The following is a 27,031-nucleotide window of genomic DNA, read 5'->3' on the forward strand; positions in this document are numbered from 1 at the left end:
GTGTGTCCACATGTTCATGTTTGTATGAACTTGCATGTGTGGTGAAAATAAAAAGAAATCATCATATTACTATTTTAAAAATATCTGGTTGAGCTTTCTGCAAGTTGGGCACTTTGCCTCTTTAAGGAGTTATGCATATTAAAATTCTATATGGCTCATTAGTACCTTTATATCTCATGTTACTGTATCCCCATGAAAATAAACCCACTTATAAAAAGATGCTTCCAGCCAGGTGTGGTGTGGTGGCTTCCAGCCAGGTGTGGTGGCTTATGCCAGTAATCCCAGCACTTTGGGAGGCTGAGACAGGAGGATCACTTGAGATCAGGAGTTCAAGACCAGTCTTGGCAACATAGAAAGACCCCCATCGCTACAAAAATTTAAAAAAAAAAAAATAGCTGGGCATGGTGATGCATGCCTATAGTCCTAGCTTCTTGGTAGGCTCAGCCAGGTGGAACACCCAAGCCCAGGAGTTTGAGATTGCAGTGAGCTGTGATCACACCATTGCATTCTAGCTTGGGCAACAGATTAATACCTCCCTCCCCCAAGAAAATGATGCTTCCACTGGAGGTCATATTAAACACTGCAAGTTTTCTTTTAACCCCTAGAAAATAATGTATATAACATGCCAATGTCTGTGGAAGGGCAAAGACTGTTTTCACTTTACCGTACTGCAAAAAGCAGCAATACCTTACTACAGTGCAAAGTCAACCACATTAAGAAATAGTTCTCAAGCAGGAAAGAAAACAAGCATTTATTGAACACCTACCACGTGGCAGGTGTGAATTAGACCTTTAGTCTAATTCACTACTATCTACTATCACTACTAATCTACTATCTCCCTTAGTCCTTCTAATAACTTCCTGAGAAGGTTTTCTTATTACCGTTTTATGGTTGAAGAAATAACATCCCAGCAAACCTACGATATCAAAGTCATTATTCTTTCTCTGAAAAATTATGTATGCCATTTCATTTCATCCTGAAAATGATGTAACTCATACCATCTTCAATATCTGGAGGAGTTTCATACAAGTTGGAGTAGCACTGAGATGTAGGAGAAATTGACCTTGAAATCATAAAAATGTGATTCAGCTACAACTTCACTTACTGTGTTGAAAAGCCTCACTTTCCTCATGTATGATTTGTGAATAATAACATTTAGCAAGTCTACTTTACAATATTGATGCAGCACAATATTTATTTTTTTATTTCAACATATTATGGGGGTACAAATGTTAAGGTTACGTATATTGCCTATGCCCCCCCTCCACCCTTGAGTCAGAGCTTCAAGCGTGACCATCCCCCAAACGTTCCATATCTCACTCATTGTGTTTGTACATACCCATCCTCTCCTGCCCCCTCCCACCCCCCCCCCGACACCCAGTAAATGTTATTCCTATATGTCCACTTAGGTGTTGATCCCTTAATACCAATTTGCTGGTAAGTACATGTGGTGCGTGTTTTTCCACTCTTGAGATACTTCACTTAGTAGAATGGGTTCCAGCTCTATCCAGGAAAATACAAGAGGTGCAACACAATTTTTAAATCATAAGTTTCTGATATATAGCATCATCACTATCCTTCCCTCCCTTATACCCGAAGCCCCACCTCTTCTTTATGATTATCACATGAATTAATGAAATAGCCTTATACAGTAAACACACAGCCTTATATGTTTAAATAAAAATTAAAGGAAAAGATAATTAATACTAAAGCAAATAAATGCCAGAAAATAGTTAAACGTGGCCCTATATTATTCAACGAATAAAAATGGCTAAATGTCTAAGGGTCATCATTTGTTTATCTTAGTAAGAAGACAAGAAACAGGATCCAGATGGTTCAGACATCTTGTAAGTTTCTTTTTTAAAGAAGAGAAGGAGGAGGAAGAGAAAGACAACAATGACTATGTCTAATAAGAGAGGAAAATTTGAAGACAACAAAGGCAGAAAAAAAAAAAATACCAGATTGGGACCCCTTTGAACTTTCAATCATAGATTCTGAAGTTGGATCAGATTCCTTGAGGAGCTTGTGTTGTCAAACCCCAAATCCAGACTCATGTACCTGAAGTGCAGCTAAAGCCAAATGCTGTGACACAGGTGCTTAGAGACGAGAAAGGTTTACTCTATTTAGAAGAAGGGGGAACAAGATCTCTCAGATCCATCTTGACAAAAGGATGAAGTAGGGAGATTTTAGGAGGCTAGGAAGGAAGAAGGAGTTCCAGGGAACCAAAGAGGGGAAGTCTGTGTTGCTTTAATCCCACATAACACTTTCAGTAACCAGACTTCTGGGTGTCAGCAGCTAGTCACAGCTTTCTCAAGGGCATTCATTTCTTCTGCAAAACAAACTCTTAGATTTTCCTTATGACCCAGGAGTTGTCTTCTCCTCCTGTTTGACAAAGAAACAGTACATCAGCAGTTAATAATTACTGTGAGAACAAGGGGTGCTGGGCAGGAAGAGAGCAATTAACATGTGTAAGCAAAAAAAGGGCCTAGTCAAATTTTACATTATTTCGGTCATTTAAAAAAAATGCCAGGGTACTAAAATCTCAACGGGCCTGGCTATATCTGTCCAAGTTGCACAAGATGTGATAAAAGGGATCACAGTCTATTCTTATTAAATACATTTACCACCTTTCAAATGCTTATATTTATAATTTTTTCATTATAACAGAGCTTGCAATAAATTAATTAAAATAGCTCTGCCTGCAGCACTCCTGTATTGCCTCTGTTGCTCTGTGCTGTCCCTCCCATGGCTCTTTACCCAGACATTTCGTCTTCCACCCTTATATTCAAGTTGACTGCATTTGGGTTTACAATTGTCTTGCCTGATGTTTTGTTTCTTATTCTAGCTTTCACTCTTTCTCTTCTTACAATTTAGCCTAATCTTAACTCTCAGGTCAGTGTCCATTTAGCTTTCATCTTTCTTTCCCATTTGCTCATAGATAAGAAAATGATTCATAAACGAGGAAGCAGTATACGAATGTGATGGAGTGGTATCGTTATGCAACAATACATCGGTCATTCAGGGCCTCTCTTTAGATTGTGGATCTACTATTAATAGCTATTGATTTGTTCCCTGCCTTTGATTTCCATGTGGTTCTTGGAAAACCTATTAGGGAGATCCCATTTTAATGCACAGTTCCTGCTCTGAGTATGGACTTCAGGAGATAGTGTTCATTTTGATACTTGAAGCTGGCAGGAAGGCTGCACAGATACTCCTTGTGGATGGGTTTATTCATACGTTCTCTTACGAGGATTCTTTTATCTTTGCTTCCCGCTTTCTAATGTAACAGCTCTAAAATCCATTCTGGTGGATGGAACAAGTCACTTAGCCTTTCTGCAACCTCTTCTTCTGTAAATTCGCACTGAGGTATTAAAAGCATTCTTGTACTTAAGATTTTGAAACGTTCTAAAACATGTGAGTGGTGTGGCCTGGGGTAACTGTGCATAATGAGAACAGAAGAGATATTTTTGTTTCTACTTCCTGAAAGATAAAAAAGAAAAGAAAAAAACAGGTTCTGAATTGTCAAGCATTAATTCTGCAATGACAAATAAAGAGAAAAGCTGTAAGTTTCCTTGTAATGTAGGGAAACAAACTTCCGCAACCAACGGCCTAAATTCAAATCCCTACAACGTTGGTGGCTGGACTAGACTTTCACAAGTCACTTAATTTCCCTTTGCCTCAGTGTCTTCAACTCTAAACAAAGGATAATCACAATCTCTTCCTTAACACTTGTGAAAGGGGTCAAATGATATTATCAATATGAAAATATTTTGCAAATGAAAAACTGTTCTAATCTTAGCCTTAATGTCACCATTGTGGCATTTCAAACACTTCAGGTGACCATCCTAAAATTTTATAAGAGTCTAGAATTCACAAATTCTTTTCATAAGCACAGTTGCTCTGGCTAACATAGTGAATGATCAGTTTATCTAATACCAACAAGGAGAAAATTATTTAGATAATCCCTATGGGGACATGCTTGCTTGTTGCCTCTATACGCAAAAAGATTTCCAGACAATGAGTTAAAAACTGGAATAGGTAAGGACCAATACTAAAACTGAGGAAATCTAGGGAAACACAAGGAGCTGATGAATACTGGATGTTCAAAAATGTTAAAAAAAGATTAACTTAGAAGAAAGCTGGAAGACTACCCACATTTCCAATTTTAACTAACACATTTTAAGGGACTAAAGCTCATTCCCACTGAATCTGCCTCACTCAGGCTAAACTATAGAAGTGATGTTTGTGTCTTATTCTCAAGGCAACTTCCCTCGGTGTTTACACACCCTCTCAGTCCTAGGGTCTTTTCTGAGACACTTGGTGTGGAGAAGTCACTATATAAGCTATTATATATAGGGTTACAAGTAGCAAGAGACAAACTTGTATCAAACCAGTTTTTATAGGAGCAGATGAAAAACATAGCTCAGATGCCAACCCTTAAACATTGTGTAGCGCTTGCCAGCCTTGTTAGATATTTAAATTTTCTCTTTACTTCCTTTCCAGATAGAAATCTACTGGGCATGCCCAACTTGCTCTCACTCTAATAGTTTACCTTAGAAGAGCTGACAAACTTACAAATGTAATATCACTCTGTTATCCTTTTGACTTTTTGCAATTCAAGAATATATATCTCATATATATGGATATTTTCATGGATATTCCATTGACATTTTACATCATTGACAACATAGTCTTAGCTGTAACAAGCATTTTGCAAACCCTGTGGTTATACTGTTACTGCTGTATTTCCTTAAACTCTCCTTCATTTCCTCTTCTGTTGCTATGGCAAGAATTCCTCATATTCATCCTCTCTTGGGCCTGTGACTTTTTCTCATTTTTTGTAAAAGTCTGAAGATCAGCCATATGTTAAGTTATAACACCTTTAGCTTGAGAAAAAAATGTCTCATTGGTGGCACGACCTATAACTTTGCTCACAACTAACAACCTGTGACATGTACCTTTCTTATGAATCTTCCTCACCGAAGAAAATGTAGACCATGTGCCTTTCCTAGCTCACCTAGGCAAAGTAATTTTATAATTGAATATAAATGTTCTTGTGGTATTACCAGTTATTAAGCATTTGTTAACAAATATGACTTTGACACAGTAGTCAGCTGAATTCACAGTAGTGTTTGATTTTGATTGTTGAGTGTTTCAACAGTAAGAGATTAGCAGATGAAAAAGTCTAATATAGAACTTCATGCTACATTTAACTTCATCAATGTGCTTTTTTTAGACTTCTAGCTCCCATAAGGTTTCCTTGTGGAACCTGTTCAACACACACAGGCTCTGAGAAAAGTAGTTCTTGGTTTTTGTGAAAAGAAAATAATGTGAGAATAGCATTGAGAAGTCATATGTATGTATCCAAAAAAGGGTAGGAGGGTATTTTAGTCTCAGGAAAGAGGGCAAAAGGATGGTGTAATATAATGCAAATTATCAAACAAGTATGTTCCATGTACCTCTTCATTTTCAGTGTTATAGTTAGAGCCTTCATCTAAATTTTGACTATTTACTCACATAGTTGTCCTCAAACTTTAGTCTTATGACCCCATTCCATTTTTGGACATCATTGAGAATCCCAAAGAGTTTTTGCATATGTGGGTCTTACCTATAAATACTTACCATATAGAAATTACAACTTAGAAAGTTAAAAATATCTATTTACTCATTCATTTAAAAATGACAATAACCCAATTACATGTTAACATAAATGTATATTTTATGAAAAATAATGATATGTTTTTTTAAAAAAAAAACACACATGAAAGCAGTAGCATTGTTTTACATTTTGGGAAATCTATGTGATGCCTGGTGTCATAAAAGAAAGCTGAGGAAAAAAATTTTTTAAAAAAGAAAGCTGAGTTCTCATATCTGATTCTGCATTCAATCTGTAATAATATGGTTGAATTATATGAACAAAATCCAGTGTCACACAAGGTATGTAGTTAGGAAAGGAAAAAATAATTTTAATAACCTTTTCAGATAATCTTGAATATTCTTCTATGATACTACACCAAGACTTGACAAGTGGTAGTTTCTTAAAGATTAATTGCAATATGGATTCTGAAACCATATCAGTCAGCTTTTGTACCCTTTAACATTAAAAGCCATTATTCTATCTTGTACTTTGAGTGGATTTTTTATCTATGGATAAGCATTGGTCATTTGGAAAATAATATGCAGATTTCCAAATGTTGACACATTTCATTATGCAATAGCAAATTTAAAAATCACATTTGTTAGCATCACCCATCTTATTAGAAAAACCTTTAAGCATTGGGTGGCTGTCAAACTCACAGTGACAGATGTAAGTTTTCTAAAATTCTAATTTTTACTTGAAAACTCAAATTTTTACCACTGGCAGTAAATACTGTCAGTTGTGTTCCTTTAAGTGACAGGCACACATTTCATTTTCAAGAAAATGTCTGCCAAATTCCAAGTCTGATAATCATAATTTGTTCTTCCAAGTAAAACATGATGTTCCACAGAAACAGTAGCTAAATCAGCTCACAAATGTAAACAATGGCACAAGTGCAAAAGTACTTTTCCTCGAGACAGCCATCATATTTTGGTATGCAGAAGTGTTTGATGCCTACTTCCTACCTTGTCATACTAAATATTAAAAAAGAAGATTGAGATTTATAAAAACTTGGAGGGTAGGGGTGCATGCACATAATGGTGAAGAATACACTCAATGACTACTAAAACAATTTGGTATCACTTGTTTGATTCCTGCAAAGAAGCCAACAGTTTTTTCCACCGTGGCTTTTGCAACATCAGTGCAAATGTCAACACAGTGGAAAGGAAAATAATACATTAATATCATTATAAAATAGTTTGACCTTGTAAGTCCCCTGAAAGTGTCTAGGAACCCTTGGGAATTTGCAAGCCACACTTTTAGAATGACTATACGAGTTCACAGCATCCTTAATATCCTTTCAGCTTTTTAATTTTTCATCTTTCTTCTGAATAGTTACAATAATTGTCTTCCTTAAAAGTATTTCCATCATGTGCTTTCTTAGTAGTAATTTATTTCATAAAATTAAAAATTATTTTACTAATGAACAATACCTTAATAGAGTCCCATCTTCCCAGTGATCAATTTATTTCTTCAGCCAAGAAAATTTACATGGCAGTTTTTTCTTATTTCAGAATATTATGGGGATACAAATGTTAAGATTATTGCCCCCCCCTCAAGTCAGAGCTTCAAGCGTGACCATCCCCCAAACGTTGCACATCTCACTCATTATGTTTGTTTATACCCATCCCCTCCTCCCCCCTCCCACCTGCCAGACACCCAATAAATGTTATTCCTATATGTCCACTTAGGTGTTGATCCGTTAATACCAATTTCCTGGTGAGCACATGTGGTGCTTGTTTTTCCATTCTTGAGATACTTCACTTAGTAGAATGGGTTCCAGCTCTATCCAGGAAAACACAAGAGTTGCTATATCACCGTTGTTTCTTAAAGCTGAATAGTACTCCATGGTATACATATACCACATTTTATTAATCCACTCATGTATTGATAGGCACTTGGGTTGTTTCTATAACTTTGAAATTGTGAATTTTGCTGCTGTAAACATTCGAATGCAGGTGTCTTTTTCATAAAGTGACTTTTGATCTTTTGGGTAGATGCCCAGCAATGAGATTGCTGGATCAAATGGTAGATTCACTTGTATCGCTTTAAGGTATCTCCATATTGCTTTCCACAGAGGTTGAACTAGTTTGCAGTCCCACCATCAGTGTAGGAGTGTTCCTATATCTCCACATCCATGCCAACATTTATTGTTTGGGGACTTTTTGATAAAGGCCATTCTTACTGGAGATAGGTGATATCTCGTTGCAGTTTTAATTTGCATTTCCCTGATGATTAGAGATGTTGAGCATTTTTTCATATGTTTTTGGGCCATTATTCTGTCTTCTTTTGAAAAATTTCTGTTCATGTCTTTTGCCCATTTTTTGATAGGGTTGTTTGATTGTTCTTTGCTGATTTTCCTGAGTTCTAAAGAAATTCTAGTTATCAGCCGTTTATTGGATACGTAGCTTGTGAAAATTTTCTCCCATTTTGTAGGTTGTCTGTTTGCTCTCTTGACAGTTTCTTTGACTGTGCAGAAGCTTTTTAATTCTATCAGGTCCCATTTATTTATTTTTGTTGCTTCTGTGATTGTCTTTGGGATCTTCTTCATAAATTCTTTGCCTAGGCCAATGTCTGGAAGAGTATTTTCAATATTTTCCTCTAGAATTCTAATAGTTTCACACCTAAGGTCAAGGCTGTTACTCAGTGTGAGTTGATTTTTGTGGGAGGTGAAAGGTGTGGGTCTTGTTTCAGTCTCCTACATGTGGCTATCCAGTTTTCTCAGCACCATTTATTGAATAAGGATTCTTTTCCCCAGTGTATGTTTTTGCCTGCTTTGTCGAAGATTAGTTGCCTATATGAGGATGCTTTTATATCTGGGCTTTTGGTTCTGTTTCACTGGTCAATGTCTCTGTTCTTGTGCCAGTCCCAAGCTATTTTAATTACAATAGCCTTGTAGTATAGTTTGAAGTCTGGTAAATTGATACCTCCTATTTTGTTTTTATTGCCTAAGATTGATTTTGCTATATGGGGTCTTCTCTGGTTCCATACGAAGCATAAAATTATTTTTTCTATTTCTGTGAAAAGTGATGATGGTATTTTGATAGGGATTGCATTGACTCTGTAGGTCACTTTGGGTAGTATAGATATTTTAATAATGTTGATTCTGCTGACCCATGAGCATGGTATATTCTTCCACCTGTTTACATCCTCTGCTATTTCCTTCGTCAGTGTTTCATAGTTGTCCCTGTAGAGATCTTTTACCTCTTTAGTTAAATATATTCCTAGGTACTTTATTTTCTTTGTTGCTATTTTGAAGGGAATTGAGTCTTTGATTTGGCTCTCACTTTTACTGTTGTTGGCATATATAAATGCCTCCGATTTCTGTGTATTGATTTTGTATCCTGAGACTTTAATGTGGCTTTCTGTGCTCTATTACCAAACCATTTTGGGGGCCACTCTCCCAATTCAGATTTTTTACCTTTTCTCCTGAAATATGACTATTTTAAATGCAGATCAAAACTTAACTTCCTTCTGATTTCTTCGCAGATTATGCCTTTTCAAGTTTTAAATTTTCCTATCATTGCAAATCCCTTTCCTAAAACTTTTGTTATTTCCATCTCCTTTCTATGCATCCTACAATTTAACTGTTTCAAGTTACGGTATGCTTATTCCTTGTGAGGTGTATATTTTTACAATTTTTCACAATTAGGTTAATGTTTTTATTTGAGGGCTAGTCACTTAGTATATATTTTTAAAAATAATATATATTGTTGTCATTCTATTCAAAGAAATGGCAGCACTTTTAAAAATATCTGGAAAATATATTCTTTACAAAGTAATGTGCTATGACACTCTATTTGGTACAAGTCACAACAGGTTGAGGATTAATACATTGAGCCAAGGAGGATAGAATATCAAATGGGAGGTTTGGCCATCTTTGTTAATAAAGAAAGCAATATGTACCTCAAAGAGAAACCATTAATATTCTCATTTATAATATTAGTAATTAGTAGACTTCTCTGATTGGAATCTCTTTAAATAATGATAATTTGACCTATAACTAAACATTTAACCCAACATCGAGAGCTTTTCCCACATCAAAGTCTATATCCAATTCAAATTTTGGCTTTAAAATTGCAAATGATAATATATAATCTAGGGATTTATGGACAGCATATACATAAACACAGTGCCCATTGTGGAATTCTCACTAATTTTATTAATTTAACAAAGGAAAATTACAGACAATTGTCAAAAGTCCTAATAGTTCATAAAGTGCAGGAGTTACATTCAATATTTCTCTTTTAGTAGAAGGACTACAAAGAACTTTACAGTGTGTAAAATATTCTTATCTGTATGTAATTTATTAGTCCACAAACCAAAATATTATTTTGTTAAAGGAGTACTTTTAATACCTGGTATATAAATGGCTTTGATTTTTCTATGAAAAATTCCTCTAGTTCGCTAATTGTAAAATCAAAAATCTTTCTACTTTTCAGATTCTAAAAGAAATAAGCATCCCATTTCATTATCCTGTAAAACTATATGATAGAACCACTAGAATATATCTCAATTTAGTTTAAAGATTCTTGCATAATTTGCTATTTTAAGGCAGCATTAAAAATTATAGCATGTAGGCTGATATTTATTTCCATACAATAAAGTTACTCAAAATACCCCTCTTGTCTCCTTCTTTAGAACCTGTATAGTGTCTAGAACACGGTTTACACTCAATAATTGTTGCTAAATGAATCATAAATAATTTCTGGTAGTTAGAACAGAGGAGAATTTGTTAATTGTACTTTTCAAAGTAATCATTGTAAAACGCATTCCACGCAAGTGACACAGAGAATAGGAAAACAAAGTATGAAATTTGACACACTCTTCTTGAAGGATTACCACCATTCCTCTGCCTTTTCCCCTCAGTATTACACAGACAGATGAATAGTGCCTTATAGCTATTAATATATCCTTGGTTTCTGAATCTTGATAGCTTTTCTGCATGAGCACTGATAGCTGATATTTGATTCAAATATACTGAAGATAAGATAATAGGGCCAATACTGTATTATTTTTTAAGAGAAAATGTCAAGAACAAAAAGTGAAAATGTCAAAATGGGTTGATATATACTATATTACTTAAAGACTATTTTGTTGGGAGAGCTGACGAAGTGATTTACTTACAGCTTTTACCAGACATTCTTTGGATTACAATGTAGATGAAAAATAAATGGGAATCTATTTCATGTTTATTCTATCAAGGCATTTGACAGGTGGAGGGAAAAAAGAGAGAGGCAATTACAGTCTACAAAAATGAGGATTTTTTTCAGATTTTCAAATTATAAAAATAATTTTGTATGGAGAATGTTTTCAAATGCCCTACTTATCTATCTGTATTCTATGTCTTATTATTATATTAACTGCCTTTCACTCTTGATCACATCTGCCTACAGATAGGAATTGTAAGATTATGTGTACATTTGATGTTTGAGAAATAGGCACAAAAGTCAATGAATGGAAAGTGGTTCTTAGTAGACGCATGTCACAAAAGATGTAGATCTCATGGGTGAATCTTAGATAAGATTAGGTTCTCTGGGGGCACCTGAAAAATGTTGTTCAGCCACTTCATTAACATTGCTTCATTCTATAAACATTCCTTGAGTTCCCATCATGAGTAAAAAAAAGTCAAAGAAATGTAAAGGAAAGGAAATGTTTCTCCATTGTTCAAGAAGACTTTTCACTACATGCTTCTAAAGATCCAGCAAAGTATCATACTTATTTTTCATGGCTATCTGATGCATGTTAACTGGTAATACTCATTTGGATGAAGAATATGGGAGACTTGAAGCCCTAGGAAAGTTTCTAAAGGTTCCTATTTCTTGGTATTGATGACCCATTAAATTTGTGATTTGAATGCCTTAATCCTCATTTTGCCTGTTAAACAAGGTAATCTCATGCTCAAATTTTAAAATAAAATATACTTAAACACAAACCCTCATCATTCTTTAATGTTTGTTCCTTATTAGATCTATAAAGAAGATACACAATATAGCATTTCCTTTCTGGCTACATGTATTTTTAATCTTGTAACACTATATTAATATCAAATTATTTAAGTAATTATTCCACAAACTCTTTGTCATATCAAGAAATAAAGTATTTGTTATTCACTTGAGATAATTTCATAATTCAGTATTTTCCACATTGAATTTGTTGAATAATTAACTGTAATTTAAGGGGTAAAACATGAGCAATATTTGAGTTACTCTCCTGTTTGGCTTCTTCTCTAAAACTCACTTTCTTCTCCTGTGCCATGCACATGCTGAGATCTCAAGAAATATTTGAAAATGATTTCTTGTTGTTGTTTCCCTAAAGTTAGGTTTTACTCTCATGCTTTTGCAAAAACATACTCTGTCACTATTTTGGCAGAGCTATGGCTTTATTTGACAATGATCTACTGTAATTTTCTTATTTTAAAAATCAATGATTTTATTTCTAATTTTATGCTCTAATACTTTAAAAAATAGTTCCATTTCTCCAATGTAAATTCAATTGTTATTCCATTTTTCTGTCTTGATGGTCTATGGAACATATTTAAACTAAGTATGTAAACTTTTCAATTCTTCTCAATTATTGGAGGGCTATTATAATTTATTTTTTATTCTAGTTATCAATCTTTTCTAGCAAACAAAATGACCAGATAAGACACGATTACTAAAATCTTATTAAATCTCTGTGTAGTGATATAACTATTGTTCAAGTTTTCTTTGTGTTCTCATTTTTTCCACCTACCTCAGAATTTAAGTTACCAATTTGAAATTTAGTACTATGCCAACAGTCCATGTTGAAAGAGGCTCCAAGAAGCAACAATATGGAACACTTGCTGATTTTTCTGTAAATTTCTTACTGAGACACAGATTGTTACATTATAGAGCATTGCAGAGCTGATCTTTCTGATTACTACAAGAAATATTTGAATTGAGCAAACTGACTTGTTTAAAACAGATTATATGTCCCTCTTTTTATTAACTACCAGAAAATCTAGAACAGGTGTAGTTCATCTCAACCAAACTTTAAGGATCATAAGACATATTATTTGTGTACTAACCTCATCCAGGCTTCATCTCAACTCCCCTACTTTTAAACTTGCTTTCCTCATTCATAAATTTTTGTTTGTTTACTTTAATTGTGGTAAAATACACATAACATGAAATTTATCACCTTACCTAATTTTAAGTGCACAGTTCAATAGTATTAAGTACATTCACATTGTTGTACAACCAATATCCAAAATCTTTTCATCTTGCAAAACTAAAAGTCTATCCCCATTAAACAACTCCTCATTTCCTTCTCTCCCCAATGTCTGGCAACCATTATTCTTCTTTCTGTCTTTATTAATTTGACTACTCATATAAGTATAATCATACAGGATTTGTCTTTTTGTGTCTAGTTTATTTTACTTACTTACTTACTTTACTTACTTATCCTCTAAGTTCATCCATGTTGTAGCATGTGTCAGAATGTCCTTGCTTTTTAAGGCTGAATAATATTCCATTTTAGGTTTATACCACAATTTGTCCATCCACACCTCAATGGACTCTTGGATTGCTTCCACTTTTTGACTATTATGAACAATGCTGCTTTGAACATGAGAATAAAAATATTTATTTGAGACCTGGCTTTTAATTCATTAAGGTATATACCTAGAAGTAGAATTACTGAGTCATATGGTAATTCTATTTTAACTTTTTGAGGAACAGTCATATTTTTTTTCATAGCAACTGCATCATTTTACATTCCCATTAACAGTGCTCAAGTATTCTAATTTCTCCATATCCTTGTCAAAACTTGTAATTTTCTGATTTTTTGACAATAACTATTCTAATGGGTATGAGATTGTATCATTGTGGTTTTTATTTGCATTTCCCTAATGATTAGTGATATTGAACATCTTTTCATGTGCTTATTGGCCACTTGTATATCACTTTGGAGAAGTCTGTTAAAGTTCTTTGATCATTTTTGATTGAGTTTTTTTTATTGTTGTTGAGTCATAGGAGATCTTTATTTATTGTGAATATTAACCCCTTATCAGATATATGTTTTGCAAGTATTAATATCTCTTCCCATTCTGTGAGTTGCCTTTTCACTCATTTGATAGTGCCCTTTGATTAGCAAATGTTTTTAATTTTGATGTAGTCTGATTTTTCTATTTTTATTTGTTCCTTGTGAGTTACTTTAATCTTGATTTAACCTCATAAATATGTTATAAAGTGCCTTACAGATAACAATGTAATCACTCTCTCTTCAATATTAGGTATCTTGACACCTTCCTATGATATTTAAATTTTTTCCTTATTATGAAGTCTTTTTTATATGTTAATGGCATGAATACAACAAATAGTGCTTATACATCTGAACAAAAGCTATCTATGTAGGGAGACAATTTTCCATGCATCTCCTGCATTGCCACATGTCTTATGACCAAGGTACTCTTTTTTCAAAGCAAATAGCCTTGGAAGAAGAGGCAAGTCTGCTTACAGCGTCAGAAGGTGGAGATAAGGTTTTCCTCTAAAGCTATAGACAGGAATGCTTATAACCTGTTATAAAAGACTCACATTCCCTAGCTCAGATTTCTCTCCTATAATAAAACCTACTGCATGTGAGGGTGTCACCTGCAGGGAGGGTTCCTTGCATCACCATCTGGGAATTGTGGCTCAGGGAACCAGTACAAGAAAAGACATACTCTGGTTACCGTTATTGCTATTAGTGATAAAATGTCCCTTATCTAGTACCCTGGAGGTTCGTGTCTTCTATCAACATCCATAAAACTATTTCAGGCTAAATTATTAGCTTGCAAGTAGGGAAAAATCCCAGATGCTTTAGTGATGGATAAAGTATTATAATATAATTTTTAAAATATACTTGAAAGTCATTCAGTCTAATCTCCCACTCAACAAGGAATTTCTTCTGCATTTCCTGATGGATGGCATTTTAAATATCACTTAAATATTTCCAATAAAAGGAAACTCTTCTCAAAGCCTGCTGCATCATTGTTTATTAAGTCCCTCCTTAGACTGAACTGAGCTATTTGTAACTTTGTAACACTGGTTTTTGCCTGGCCTCATTTGAGTTTACATTGAATAATTATTCTTTTTTCCACATGGAAGGCCTTTGGGTATTTGAACATACTTACTGAGTCTCTGGCTGATACTATTTTACTCCGTAAACATATTGATTTCATTCCATATTCTTCACATATTATGTTTTCCAGATCGTTCACTCTAGACACCCTCCAATATGGCAGTGATCCTCACAGATGCTCAGAACTATAGACAAATTCAAGAGACTATATGGCTAAGGCACAATTCAGTGAAAACATCACTTGTTATTTGGAAACAATGCTTTCTATTAATTTAACACAAAATGTGAGCAATTTTTGTAGCCCCATTATATTGTCATATAGCATTTAGCTTATAGTTAGTTAAAATATTCAGACTTTTTCTATATAATCAAACTCAAGCCATGATTATCTTTGTAAAACTGATTTTTATAATGATTCATAACATAAGCTTTTTGTTTTTAAATAGTTCCTATCATTTTGAATTTTGCTTCTGTCATCAGTGATATTAGTTCCTGGTTAGGTAAAATTTATGCCATCTGAAAATTTTATAGATATTCTTTCAATTTATTAATTTTAGTCACTAATGGAAATAGTGTTCACAAAAAGGGCTAAGGACAAGCCATTAAATTCCTTCTTTCAATATAACACTGACTATACTTCAATAGTATTAATGAGTTGCTCAACTAGTTATAATCTACTGAATAATGCTATGATCTGCCTTAAATGTCACCATCATGTCCATAAGGTTATCATGATTTGCTGAAATTAAAATATTCCATGTTCCTGGAATTCTCTAGGTCTACCAACTATTTCTTTTAAAAAAATATCAGCATTTTATTAGATAAATAAAATGGGTGTGGTCTCAGGAAGATAAAGCAATCTCTCTACATTGTTAATGATTAAACAAGGTAAAGGGACTGGACAGGCATCTTTGCCTAAATAAGAAATTGCTTTCCTGATTCTTAATCTCATATAAAGCTAAAGACATAAATGCCTATTGTAGTAATAGCAAACATTCTCCTTCACAGACCTCAGGCAAAAACCATAGCTTCGGGTACAGAAGTAGAAGCAAAACACATCTGTCTCTGGGGAAGAAGTAGAAAATTCTCTTGCCCCCATTGCCACTGAAGGAAGGGTAAAGTATAAACCCTCTGCCCCCGGGGAAGAGACTGGAACCTCACTTGGGCCCAGGAAAGATACAAAGAAGAGTTCTGCTTCCACTAAACCAAGAGCAGAAAATACTCTCTAACATGAGACCGGCAACGTATTCAAAGGAAAGATTGGCTGCCATAGAGAAGAGTACCAGGAGGAGGAAGAGAAAGAGGAGAGAAAGAAAGGGTGAGGGAAAGGAAGAGGGAGAGAGAGAGAGAATGAGGGACAGAGAGATGGGGAAGAGGGGAATGGGACAGAGACAGAGGTCATAAGTAAGAATTTTCCAAAGTTAAAGAGAAAACAACAAAATTCAGATTTAAGAAGCTCAAAGAAATCTAAGAGAATAAAAACAAAACAATAGCAACAACAAAATATGGTATGGAGGTTCTAAACAATGCAATAAGGCAAAGAAAAGATATAAAGGCCCTAGATTGGAAAAAAAGAAAGAAGCATCTTTATTTGAAGAAATGCAATCATCTACATAGAAAATCCCCAAGTACCTTTGAAAAAGCTTTTGGAACTAATAATTGAGTTTACTAATATGTAGCAGAATATAAGGTCAACATACAAAAACCAATTATATTTTTATAAACTAGTAATAAACTAGCAATTAGAAACTTAAATTTAAAAATTGTCACCAATTATAGAGACAAAAAATATCAAATACTTTGAGATAGATCTAACAAAATTTGTATAAGATTTTCATCTGGAAAACTATAAAACATTGATGAGAGAAAATTAAGTAAAGCTAAATTATGAAGAATTTTACCATATCTATTGATCAGATGACTCAATATTGTTAAGATGTCAATACTCTCTACTTTTATCTGTAGACTTATCAAAATCCCAGCTGACAATTTTAGCAGTTGACAAGCAATTTTCTAAAACTTAAATAGAAATGTAAAGAATTTTAAAATCCCAAACAATTTTAGGAAAAAAATAACAAAGCTGGGAGGACATAAACTACGTGATTTAAGCATTCATTATAGATGTATAGTACTCAAGACTGCAATACTGGCATAAGAATAAACATACAATCAACAGGATATTCAGTCTAGAAATTGGCCCCCACATATATGTTCCATTGATTTTTTGATAAAGGAGTCAAGGTAATTCAATAGAGAAAGAATAGTCTTTTCAATAAGCAGTGTTTGAAAAAATTAAAGATCCATAAGCAAAAATAAAGTGTCTTTATCTTTACCTCACATCATAAACAAATTCAACTCAAATAGTTTATAAACATAAAGATAAAAATCTAAAATCATCAAACTTTTTGAAGTAAAAATAAAGAAATTCTGTATTCCGTGGGATAGGCAAAGTTTTCTTAAATAGTATATTTTAAAAGCACAAACCACAAAAGAAAAACAGTTTATAAATTGGACATCATTAAAAATCTTCTGCTCTTTACAAGAAACTATTGACAAGATTAAAAGACAAGCCACAGGCCCAGACAGAAATATTTTATTTCTCTCTCTCTCTCCATATATATATATATATATATATATATGGAGAGAGAGAGAGAGAGAGAGAAAGAGAGAGAGATATCTATACAGATAGTTATAACTATAGGTACAGATATGTAGTATAAATCTTACAAGAGATTTGCATCCAGAATGCATTTTAAAAAACCTCTTACAATATAATGAGAAAACAAACCACCCAATTTTTTGAAATTGGCAAAAGATTTAATAGGAACTTTGTAAAACAACATATACAAATGGCCAATAACTATATGAAAAGATCCTCAACATTATGAGTCACTAGGAAAATGCAACCTAAAGCCAGTGAGATACCACTATCCACCTATCCCAGTAGTTAAAAATTATTTTTCCATTCTTGTGACACTTTACTAAGAAGAATGACCTCCAGTTCCATGCAGGTTGTTACAAAAATACTAGATCACCATTATTTTTTTATAGCTGAGTACTGCTCCCTGGTATACATATACCACATTTTATTAATCCACTATGTATTAATGGGCATTTGGGTTGTTTCCAAATCTTTGTGATTGTGAATTGTCCTGCTATAAATATTTGAGTGTAAGTGTCTTTTTGTATATTTAACTAGGGAGATGAAAGACCTCTATAGAGAGAACTATGAAACACTGAGGAAAGAAATTGAAGGGGATGGGACATTGTTAAAATATCTATACTACCCAAAGGGATCTACAGATTCAATGTAAGCCCCATTAAAATACCATCATTATCTTTTTGCAGACCTCAAAAAAATAGTTCTACACTTCATATCAAACCAGAAAAGATCTCAAATAGCTAATGCAATCTTATGTACTAAGAACAAATCAAAAAGCATCACTTTACCAGACTTGAAGCTATACTACAAGGCTATCATAACCAATACAGCATGTTACTGGCATAAAAGCAGAGACATGGATGGATCTCAACAGATAACACAGATATGAATCCATCCTTATATTGCCATCTAGTCTTTGACAAAGCATACAAAAAGATACAGTGGGGAAAAGAATCCCTATTCAATAAATGTTGCTGGGAAAATTAGATAGCCACATGTAGAAGGCTGAAAGAGGATCCATACCTCCCTCAAAATTCACGAGGGATAACAGATTTAACCAAAGGCATGATACTGTAAGAATTTCAGAAAAAATGTTGGAAAAACTCTTTTAGATATTGACCTAGGCAAAGAATGCATGAAGAAGACCCCAAAATCAATCACAGCAACAACAAAACTAAATGAATGGGACCTGATCAAATTAAAAAGTTTCTGCATAGACACAGACAAAATGAATAGAGCAAATAGATAACCTACAGAATGGGAAAAAAAAATTGCAAGCTATACATCTGATAAAGGGCTGATAACCAGAATCTACAAAGGACTCAAGGAAATCAGCAAGAAAAAAAATCAAAGAATTCCATTAAAAACTGGGCAAAAGACATGAATAGAAGCTTTTCAAATGAAGATAGACTAATGGGCAATAAGCATATGAAAAAGTATTCGATGTCTCTAATCATCAGGAAAATGCAAATCAAAACCACAATGAGATATCACCTTACTCCAGTGAGAATGGCTTTTATCAAAAAGTCATAAAACAACAGATGCTGGCATGGATGCAGAGAGTAAGGAACACTTACACACTATTGGTGGGACTGCAAACTAGTACAGCCTCTAGGGAAAGTGATATGGAAGTTCTTCAAAGAACTAAAAGTAGACCTGCACTTGATCCAACAATCTCACTACTGTTTACCCAAAGCAAAAATAAACTAATTTACTTTTAAAACATAAAACTGTATATAATTTTACCTCAATAAAACTAACAAATAAAAATGTTAGAAAAAGAAGTTAATTTTCTGAAAAGTAGTGAATGAATACAAGCAAAGAGAACAAAGAATGTGAAATTAATATTGCCTTTAAACAAGCTGAAGTTTGAAATGATAATAATCATCATTAAAATTTAGTTCTAGAAAGATTCCCAGGGGATTTGAGTAAATTAAAAGTATCTATTTAGCAATTTTATTTAAATCATTGAAAATCTTATAAGTTCACTGCCAGTGATTTCTGATTAACAATACATTACAAATGAAGTATATAGTATTTCTTGTATTATACATACAATTAAATATTTTCAATACTCAGTTATTTATAACCTTACTAAGTATCAAAAACAGAAATTGCACAAGATATTCTCTATTTACACTGTAATAAAATGATAAATTAACAATAAAAGTTATAAATTATAAATTGTTTTATAAATTATAAATTGTATTATAATTATAAATTGTTATAAATTAACAGTATAAATTATACCATTTGGAAATTGAACAATGCTATGCTAAGTAAATCTTTCATCAAAGAGCAATTAAAATCTGTAATTGGAGACTATTTGGAGAAAAACTATAATGGGAATAAAATATACTCTATCATTCTTTTAGGGATACGGCCAAAGCCAAAATCAGTAAAAAAAAAAAAAATCAAAGCTCTGAATGCTTTAAGACAGAAAACATAAATTTTCTATATGTTAAGAATAAGAGAAATCATAAAATTAACTCCAGCGAGGGCCAAAATTGATTAAGTATAAAAATAGAAATGAATGAATTCAAAAACAAAGCAATACAATAAATCTAAGATTCATTCAACTGAAAAGACAAACAAAAATAAAACCTCTGGCAACTCAATAGTAGTACAATATTTTATAAAAATCACAGTATGATAAAAAATTTATTTTTATGTTTGTTCATTTCTTTTCCTGATTTTTATGTATATATGCATACATATATGCATATATGTTCTCATGTATGATTTTAAAACTTAAGAATTAACAAAATATTAGTAAAACTTCTGTTTTTAAAAAAGTAAAAGTTTAAAATATTACTGGGAGACACAAAAGAATATTTGAATAAAGAAGAGAAATACCACTTTCCTGGATGAAAAGACAATAATATAAAAATGTCTATTCTCCTGAAAATTTAATCTAATGCCTTTAGTTTAATACCAGTGAAAACCACCAAATGATGTTCTTACAGCTTAAAGAAATAAACATCATAAGATTCATCAAGAAGATTAAATATGCCATATTAATAACAAAGAGGACATTAGGCAGTTCTTTTCTTTCTGATAATTAAAAAGTATTATAAAATAACAATAATTAAAACATTTACTGTCACAGAATTAGACAAATCAAAAGCATGGGAGACGAAGTCCAGCCATAGACCCAAGTGTGCGTATTACCTTTGTATATAATAAAGGTGGCATACAAAATCACTTAGAGAAGGATGGATTATTTGACAAGTGAATTGGGAAACCTGGGATAATTACTGAAATAGACATATTCTGACCTTGCCATTGTACAAATTCGGAGCTTAATAAAATAATGTCACACACATCAAATTATGGGAACTTTAATATAAAAGATACATTTTGAAGCATTCACAAATAAAAATCATAAAAGGCACAATATATACCACAGGCAAAAAAACTGATTTAAAAACATAAACTTTATCTATTGTGATATTTATTAACTTACATGATTCCCATTCTCTTAGAATGGGGCTAATCAACGAGTGAGCAATCATCACCGTTACTAACCACATTCTTCTGACAAAAACTCAATGACTTCTATCACTTACCTATTCTTTCTAACATGGTTCTTGGTTTTCACCAAAAGCCCTATCAACAAAGCCAAATCAGAGTTATTTCCTCTGTGATAAGATCAGACCAATCAGCACAGAGATCGATCTCTCTCTGATTACAGTTGTAGGTGTTTTCACTGTCACTCCAGTGAGAGTGTTCATCTTGGTCATAGACTGACTGCCTCCTTCAGCTTCGCATATGGCATCATATGACAAATGATTAAGAACTTTTTAAAGGATAAATCATCATTTCCTCTACAAGTAACACACAACATAAAATATAGCTTTAAACAGGGTGTGTCATTTTAGAAAGCATCAATAAATTAATAAAAGTGTAAGAACTAGACTTTACAACTACCACTATCATTTCTCTGCCAAATATCTAATAGGGCCAAATTATAAGAACACAGCGAATACTGCAATAATTATAAGAGTCAAAAACAAAAGACTGCCAAATATAATATTCATCCAAAATTTCTAAATATTCTTTCATAATTATGCCTTTAGGGTAGAGACTGCGTCTGGGTCTTCCCTGAGTCCTTCTTAGGAAGCTGTGACTTACGTGGTTCAGGGCAGAATGGTCTTATGGTTGAAAGAACCTAGCCCAGTCTAGCCATGGGGATTACCAAACTCATGCCCTGTACTTGTATTTCTTCAACACCATGAAAAAGACTTGTAAATACAAGCATTTTAAAAAAGAAAAATTCTATCTTTTTTTAAAAAAAACACATTGAAATAGTCCCATAATGTCTACATCAGCAACCCTGACTACCCATAAAATCTCCGCCACCTACATCCAAAGCTATTTTGATACCTCCCCCTCTGCCTTCTCCCTCTCTTTTGTTAAACCATTTTCTCATGACTCCTGCTCACTGCATCTCATCCCTCTCTCTAGTCTGATCTACTTTTGTCAAAAGAATTTACCTGGTAGAACAAGGTCCTTGGAGAATAGCTCAGCAAAGCCAGAACACTACATGATAGATAAAGGCTAGAAACATTCATTCAGTAAGGATTTTGTCTCATTACATGTGTAGGTGCTCACTAAATATGCATAGGTAAATGAATGCTTATAAAGTAATAGGGGAGAATTAGCTACCATGTAGAAGAAAAAATTCTGGTCAGAATCAGAAAACCCAGTCCCTAGATAGAGCTCTGCTCTTAGCCACTCTGAATTACCGTTATAAGATTGTTTTTACAGGACTGAAATATATAAAAATATGCTTTGTAAACTATTCTTCTTCTGAAGTAATAAAAAGTATTAGTGGTAGACATTAGTAGTTTTCTCTTGATATCAAGTGAACCCATGTGATAGTTTTAAAATTTCCAATATTTTAATCATAACTCAACCAAGCAAATGATCTGTCTTCTCAGGGGATTAATGTATTCATTTGCACAAATCATTAGTCATAGAGTATAGTAAAACCTCATTAACTCAGACCCCTCTAATTTAGAAATCATCCTAGGAAAAGCAATAAGGTATAATACTAAGCTCTATGGCTAGAGATAAAAAACAACAAGAAACTTTAGACAGCTCTTCAGCTGACTAGATTTGTATGATTTTAGAAAGTTCCCTTAACCTCTGGTTTTTGTTCATTTGTGTTTAAAGTGAGCTAAATTATACAATCAATCCATCTAATCATCATATAACTCAGGCCAGATAGATATTTTTCCACTTTGTTTTTTCCATAAGCAATGTTTCTGGGAGTGGAATTATTTCAGCCTGCATGTTTTTAATTTGAAGTTCATGAATAGCCCTGAGGAGTCACATGAGTTCCCTAAATTGAGGCAATTATGATTGCGTACATTTTTCTGGACAGGGTTTCATAGCTTTCATATGATTCCCAAAAAGCTCTGTGAATTTCCTTTTAAAAAGGTTAAGAACCACTCGTTTCATAGACTGAGCTTTTCAATGGGTGGGGGAAAAAAAAAACAAAAAAAGACTTACGTCAGTAATGAACTAATTCCAGATGATTCTTATCAACTTGTAAAAACAAGCTCACAAAATGTTGCTTAATAATTCTGTATTGATTCTGTAACATTTTATATCCCACATTGATCAATATAGAAGCTACATTTATACTTTTACTAATGGCTGGCTCTCATTCCCAGATGTGGCATGGACTGAGTCTGCCTTGAACAGTGCCTAGCCATAGTAGGCTCTCAATGAAGCAAGGAATAAAAATGTCTTCCAGTTTATCCCTAGGGGAAGAAGGCAGCTAGGGAATGATCAGCTTCTCATCTGGATTTGGATTGAGACCCCAGAACCCTATGAGATGATGGAAGAGTTGGCAGGCAAAGACAGATCATCTTATCTACAACCCAAACTTTGTAATTTCAGCTGAGAGAAAAGAGGTCCAAAGTAAGGAAGGGCTTTACCAAAAGTGGCCGGGCCAAGACTAGACCCCTTAGCCAATGGTACAGGGCACTTTCCGTGCTGTTACATTGTCCAGCTGGAAGACACAGAACCTAATTATGAAATTCAAATGAGCACATCAGCCAAATTCCAGTTCCTTTCTTTTAACTAAATCCCGTAACTAGCAACCTCCTCCTTTATTAAAAGTAGACATACCATAAATAGGCTGTGATTTTTGCCTGATTTATTAACATAAGCATATGCAATAGCACCACATCTTACATGTAATATAAGTTGAACTCAAATTCTATACTGTTGTCATATCCATAAAAATATCCAGGCCTATAAATAAAATTGTGTCTATAATGCAAACTTAGTTTTTCAATAATGTTTATTTATCTGTCTCAGCTGACAATTACAGGGGAAAAAAGTGCTTCCTTCATTAGTATCCTTTACAACAGATAGTATATAAAACAGAATGCATGTGATTTCATTCCTATACACTTCTGGTAATTGTCTTTTAAAAACCTAATAACACTTGCATTTCTTTTATCTTTTTACAGAAGCATCCTTTTAAACCCAGCCTATTTCCGAAATCATCTTCGTCAAGCAACAGTATTTAGATGTCTGGAGAGATATTCAGAAGCTGCCCGGTAAATTTGTTATAACTTTTGTGAAGATTTATCTCAAGTTAAATTAATTTTATTCTCAGATTCTGGTAATAGCATAATAGGACTTTCTATTTCTCTCATGGAATATAAGTCTATCCAAATTATTGTCTATAAATGTCAAACCAGCAATTATTGACTATCTTTTTCTTTAATTAAGACTATTCCATGTTCATAGTGCTTAGCTTTGAAAATTCAAACTTTCCAGCCATGAGGTCACTGATAATGACAGGAAAATTTCCACAGAATAATAGAAATGCACTTAACTTTTTGCTTTTGAAGACATTCCTGGTCCGGGTTGTAATGACATAATTCTGTGACTATTTCTTTCTCGAGTTCTGGAGATGAAATCCAATCACATGAAAAGGATCCAGAAACCCATTTCTAGAGAGGATGGCATGAATTAGATAACACCACAGGTTGTTAGAGGTATTCCAAAGTATTTTTTCCTGGACGCCAATGTTTTTTTTAAAAACCTAGTGAAGCAGTCCCTAATATTCTCATCCCCAGAACCTAGATTTATGGCAAAGAATTGCAAGAGTTGTGCAATAGCTTCAATGCTACACTCAGAATTCCTTCTCACCTATGACAAGGAATTTTTTTCCTGGATTAAGCTCATAATATCAGATTTCTCTTCCCTTTGATGAATTCTTTCAAAGAATTTTCCCCATTTCCCAATAGAGAGGTGCCCGCATTTCTTACTTATCCACTTTACCATCCCAGGAATTTAGCAAAAATGTGTAATTCTAGATTTCCTCCAAGCACAACTCCTAGGGATAAATCTGCAGTAATAGAGATAAGGTGCATAAGTTGCGGGTGGCTGCTGTTTCTAGGACATTTGTAAATAACACTTCTTTGAAATTAGAATCAAGAGTTTGAATGGATAATAAAATGGTTTTACAAAAGTGACACTACGGAGTTGACATGAATTCTGTTTCTGTAAGATGTTTTCAGGAGTTGCTTGAATTCAATCAAATGGATATGGAAGTCAAAGTTAATCTTGGCCACTCTCACTTCACAGTCAAGCAACAAACAATATGCCACAGTGTCATTTATCCATGTGTTAATGCCCAATTTGAACTATTTAAAAATAGGTCTTTATCACTATCTTTTTTGCATAACATTTTCCCTGTACTATTTCTCCAATGTGTTTTATCTAATATATTCATTTATGACTTCTTCCTACTTTTTATTTTCTCCACTGAAGTGTCCCTGTGGCTTACTTTCTGCCTACACACTTTTTCTAATTATGTAAATGAGAGAGAATTTAAGAGACGATAATGTGTCCATCTGTCCCACACTTAATGCAAGGAGTTTTAATAAAGGCCACTAGCTATAAATGAAGTGAATAGGTTCAGCATAAACAGATAAAAGCTATCTGGAAAACAGCCTTACAAGGTAGTTTATTAATGTGTCTTGAATCCAATCAAAAGATTAATAGAAGGTGAGCTACAACTTCAGAATTAGATTACAACTAGTAAAAAACTGCTAGTGGTGTGCTTGTATAGACTCTAAAGAGAAGATTAATAAATATTCAGGAATTTGGAGGGAGTCAGTTGTTAAATGGTAGGAGAAATTAGCAATACTGGGAGAATTTACACTACAGAAATTGGCAAGTGCTACAAATCCAAGATTTTTTGCTTTTGGAAAAGGCTATAACTTAATTGTATCAAGACTATGAGAGCTAAAGTGGTGACATAAATTCTTTATGGGTCCTAAAACAAACAAACAATAAGAACTTGAACATTAGGAAGTTGTCAGTATTGGCCATGTAAAATTGGCACTGAATATTCGATTGCTATTGTTATGTATATCCCTGCAGTGCTATAGGTATGTCTGTTTAACATCATTTGATGTCTGACCTGACAATGATTCTTGAGAAAATTCCTGATATTTGTTGGTTATGCTGGTGTGGACTTTCCAACAGAGAAGCAGATATAATTACTGTCAGGTACAAATGTTTTTCATCTTGGTTTTCTTGGCAGTTGTAGCCCTCAATATGCAGTATAAGGTCATCCTTCCCCACCAGATAAAGAATGCTATGCACTGTGAACATAAATATCTTAGTGTACTTTAGCTATTATATTTCTAATGCAAATCAATAAATATGAATGTATATATACACAGCATTCATGTTACCAATAAATCTCTTGGAAACTTGGGTAGTTTCGTTCAGGCCTCTTATAAGTATTTTATATTAAAACTCATTGATAAAGCCAACCCATCAAGGTTATTTTCTCTAGGATGCCAAGCAGTCATGTTTCTGGGATTGAATGGCACCTATCAAATACAAATGAATTTCATTATTATGTGACTTAGGAGATCCTAAAATCATGATTCCCGGTGAAGTGGATCAGCCCCTATCTTTTCCAAGATAGAGTATTTGTAACTATTGCCTGAAAATTGAAATATCTGAGGTTTTCTGAACCTAAGCATCTCCACCCAGGAAGGGATTGCTATTAGACAGTACGGAAAGATTCTCCAGATGGTTTCTAAAAGCCTAGGCTCTCAATCAGAGAGGCTGGAGGGAAGGCTATTCCCTGTGTTTACACGAAAGGTATCAGGTTTTCCACAATGGGCAAATCCTTTTATTTTATGTCTCAATATCCTTTAAGTAACATTCTACCAGAAGAAAGAACAAAAAAAATAAATGGTAGAAATAAAGATATTTTATTATGTTTTGGGCTCTTCGGGGATGCTATCACTCATGAGGGGACAGCTAGGCACTGGTTAAATTGATAAAATCACATTTTGAGACCACAAAAGTAAATTAAGATTGTTGTAACGCCCCACCCCCAAGAACTAGCCACCCTCTGAGGTCTTAACCACAAATAGCAAGTAGTCTAGCTCTTTAACATCTCTCTGTTTCTATGCATATTGATACAGAATACCTTTGCTCAGATCTGCCCCTCCTGCCCCAACACTCAACTTATGAACACAGCACACACATACACCATCTGACACTACTTTCCTGAGAAAAAAATAATAATATGGCTTTTTCACAACGGGTTTGCTGCCAGAATACAGGTGCCATGAAAACCACCCATAAAAGCC

The 27,031-nt window shown here is 33.7% G+C and overlaps 1 protein-coding gene across 2 annotated transcripts in view; it reads left to right on the plus strand.

The window, feature by feature from the left end:
* Window positions 1-27,031, plus strand: part of SPATA16 (spermatogenesis associated 16) — a 263,568-nt gene that overhangs the window by 86,552 nt on the left and 149,985 nt on the right. For both annotated transcript variants that reach the window (XM_012736408.3, XM_012736409.3), the window contains exon 4: window positions 23,873-23,962. In XM_012736408.3, the coding sequence (XP_012591862.1) occupies window positions 23,873-23,962 (90 nt within the window). The remainder of the gene's footprint in view (window positions 1-23,872; window positions 23,963-27,031) is intronic.

The sequence above is a fragment of the Microcebus murinus genome, chromosome 1 (genome assembly GCF_040939455.1).
Source record: "Microcebus murinus isolate Inina chromosome 1, M.murinus_Inina_mat1.0, whole genome shotgun sequence".
Taxonomy (NCBI): domain Eukaryota; kingdom Metazoa; phylum Chordata; class Mammalia; order Primates; family Cheirogaleidae; genus Microcebus; species Microcebus murinus.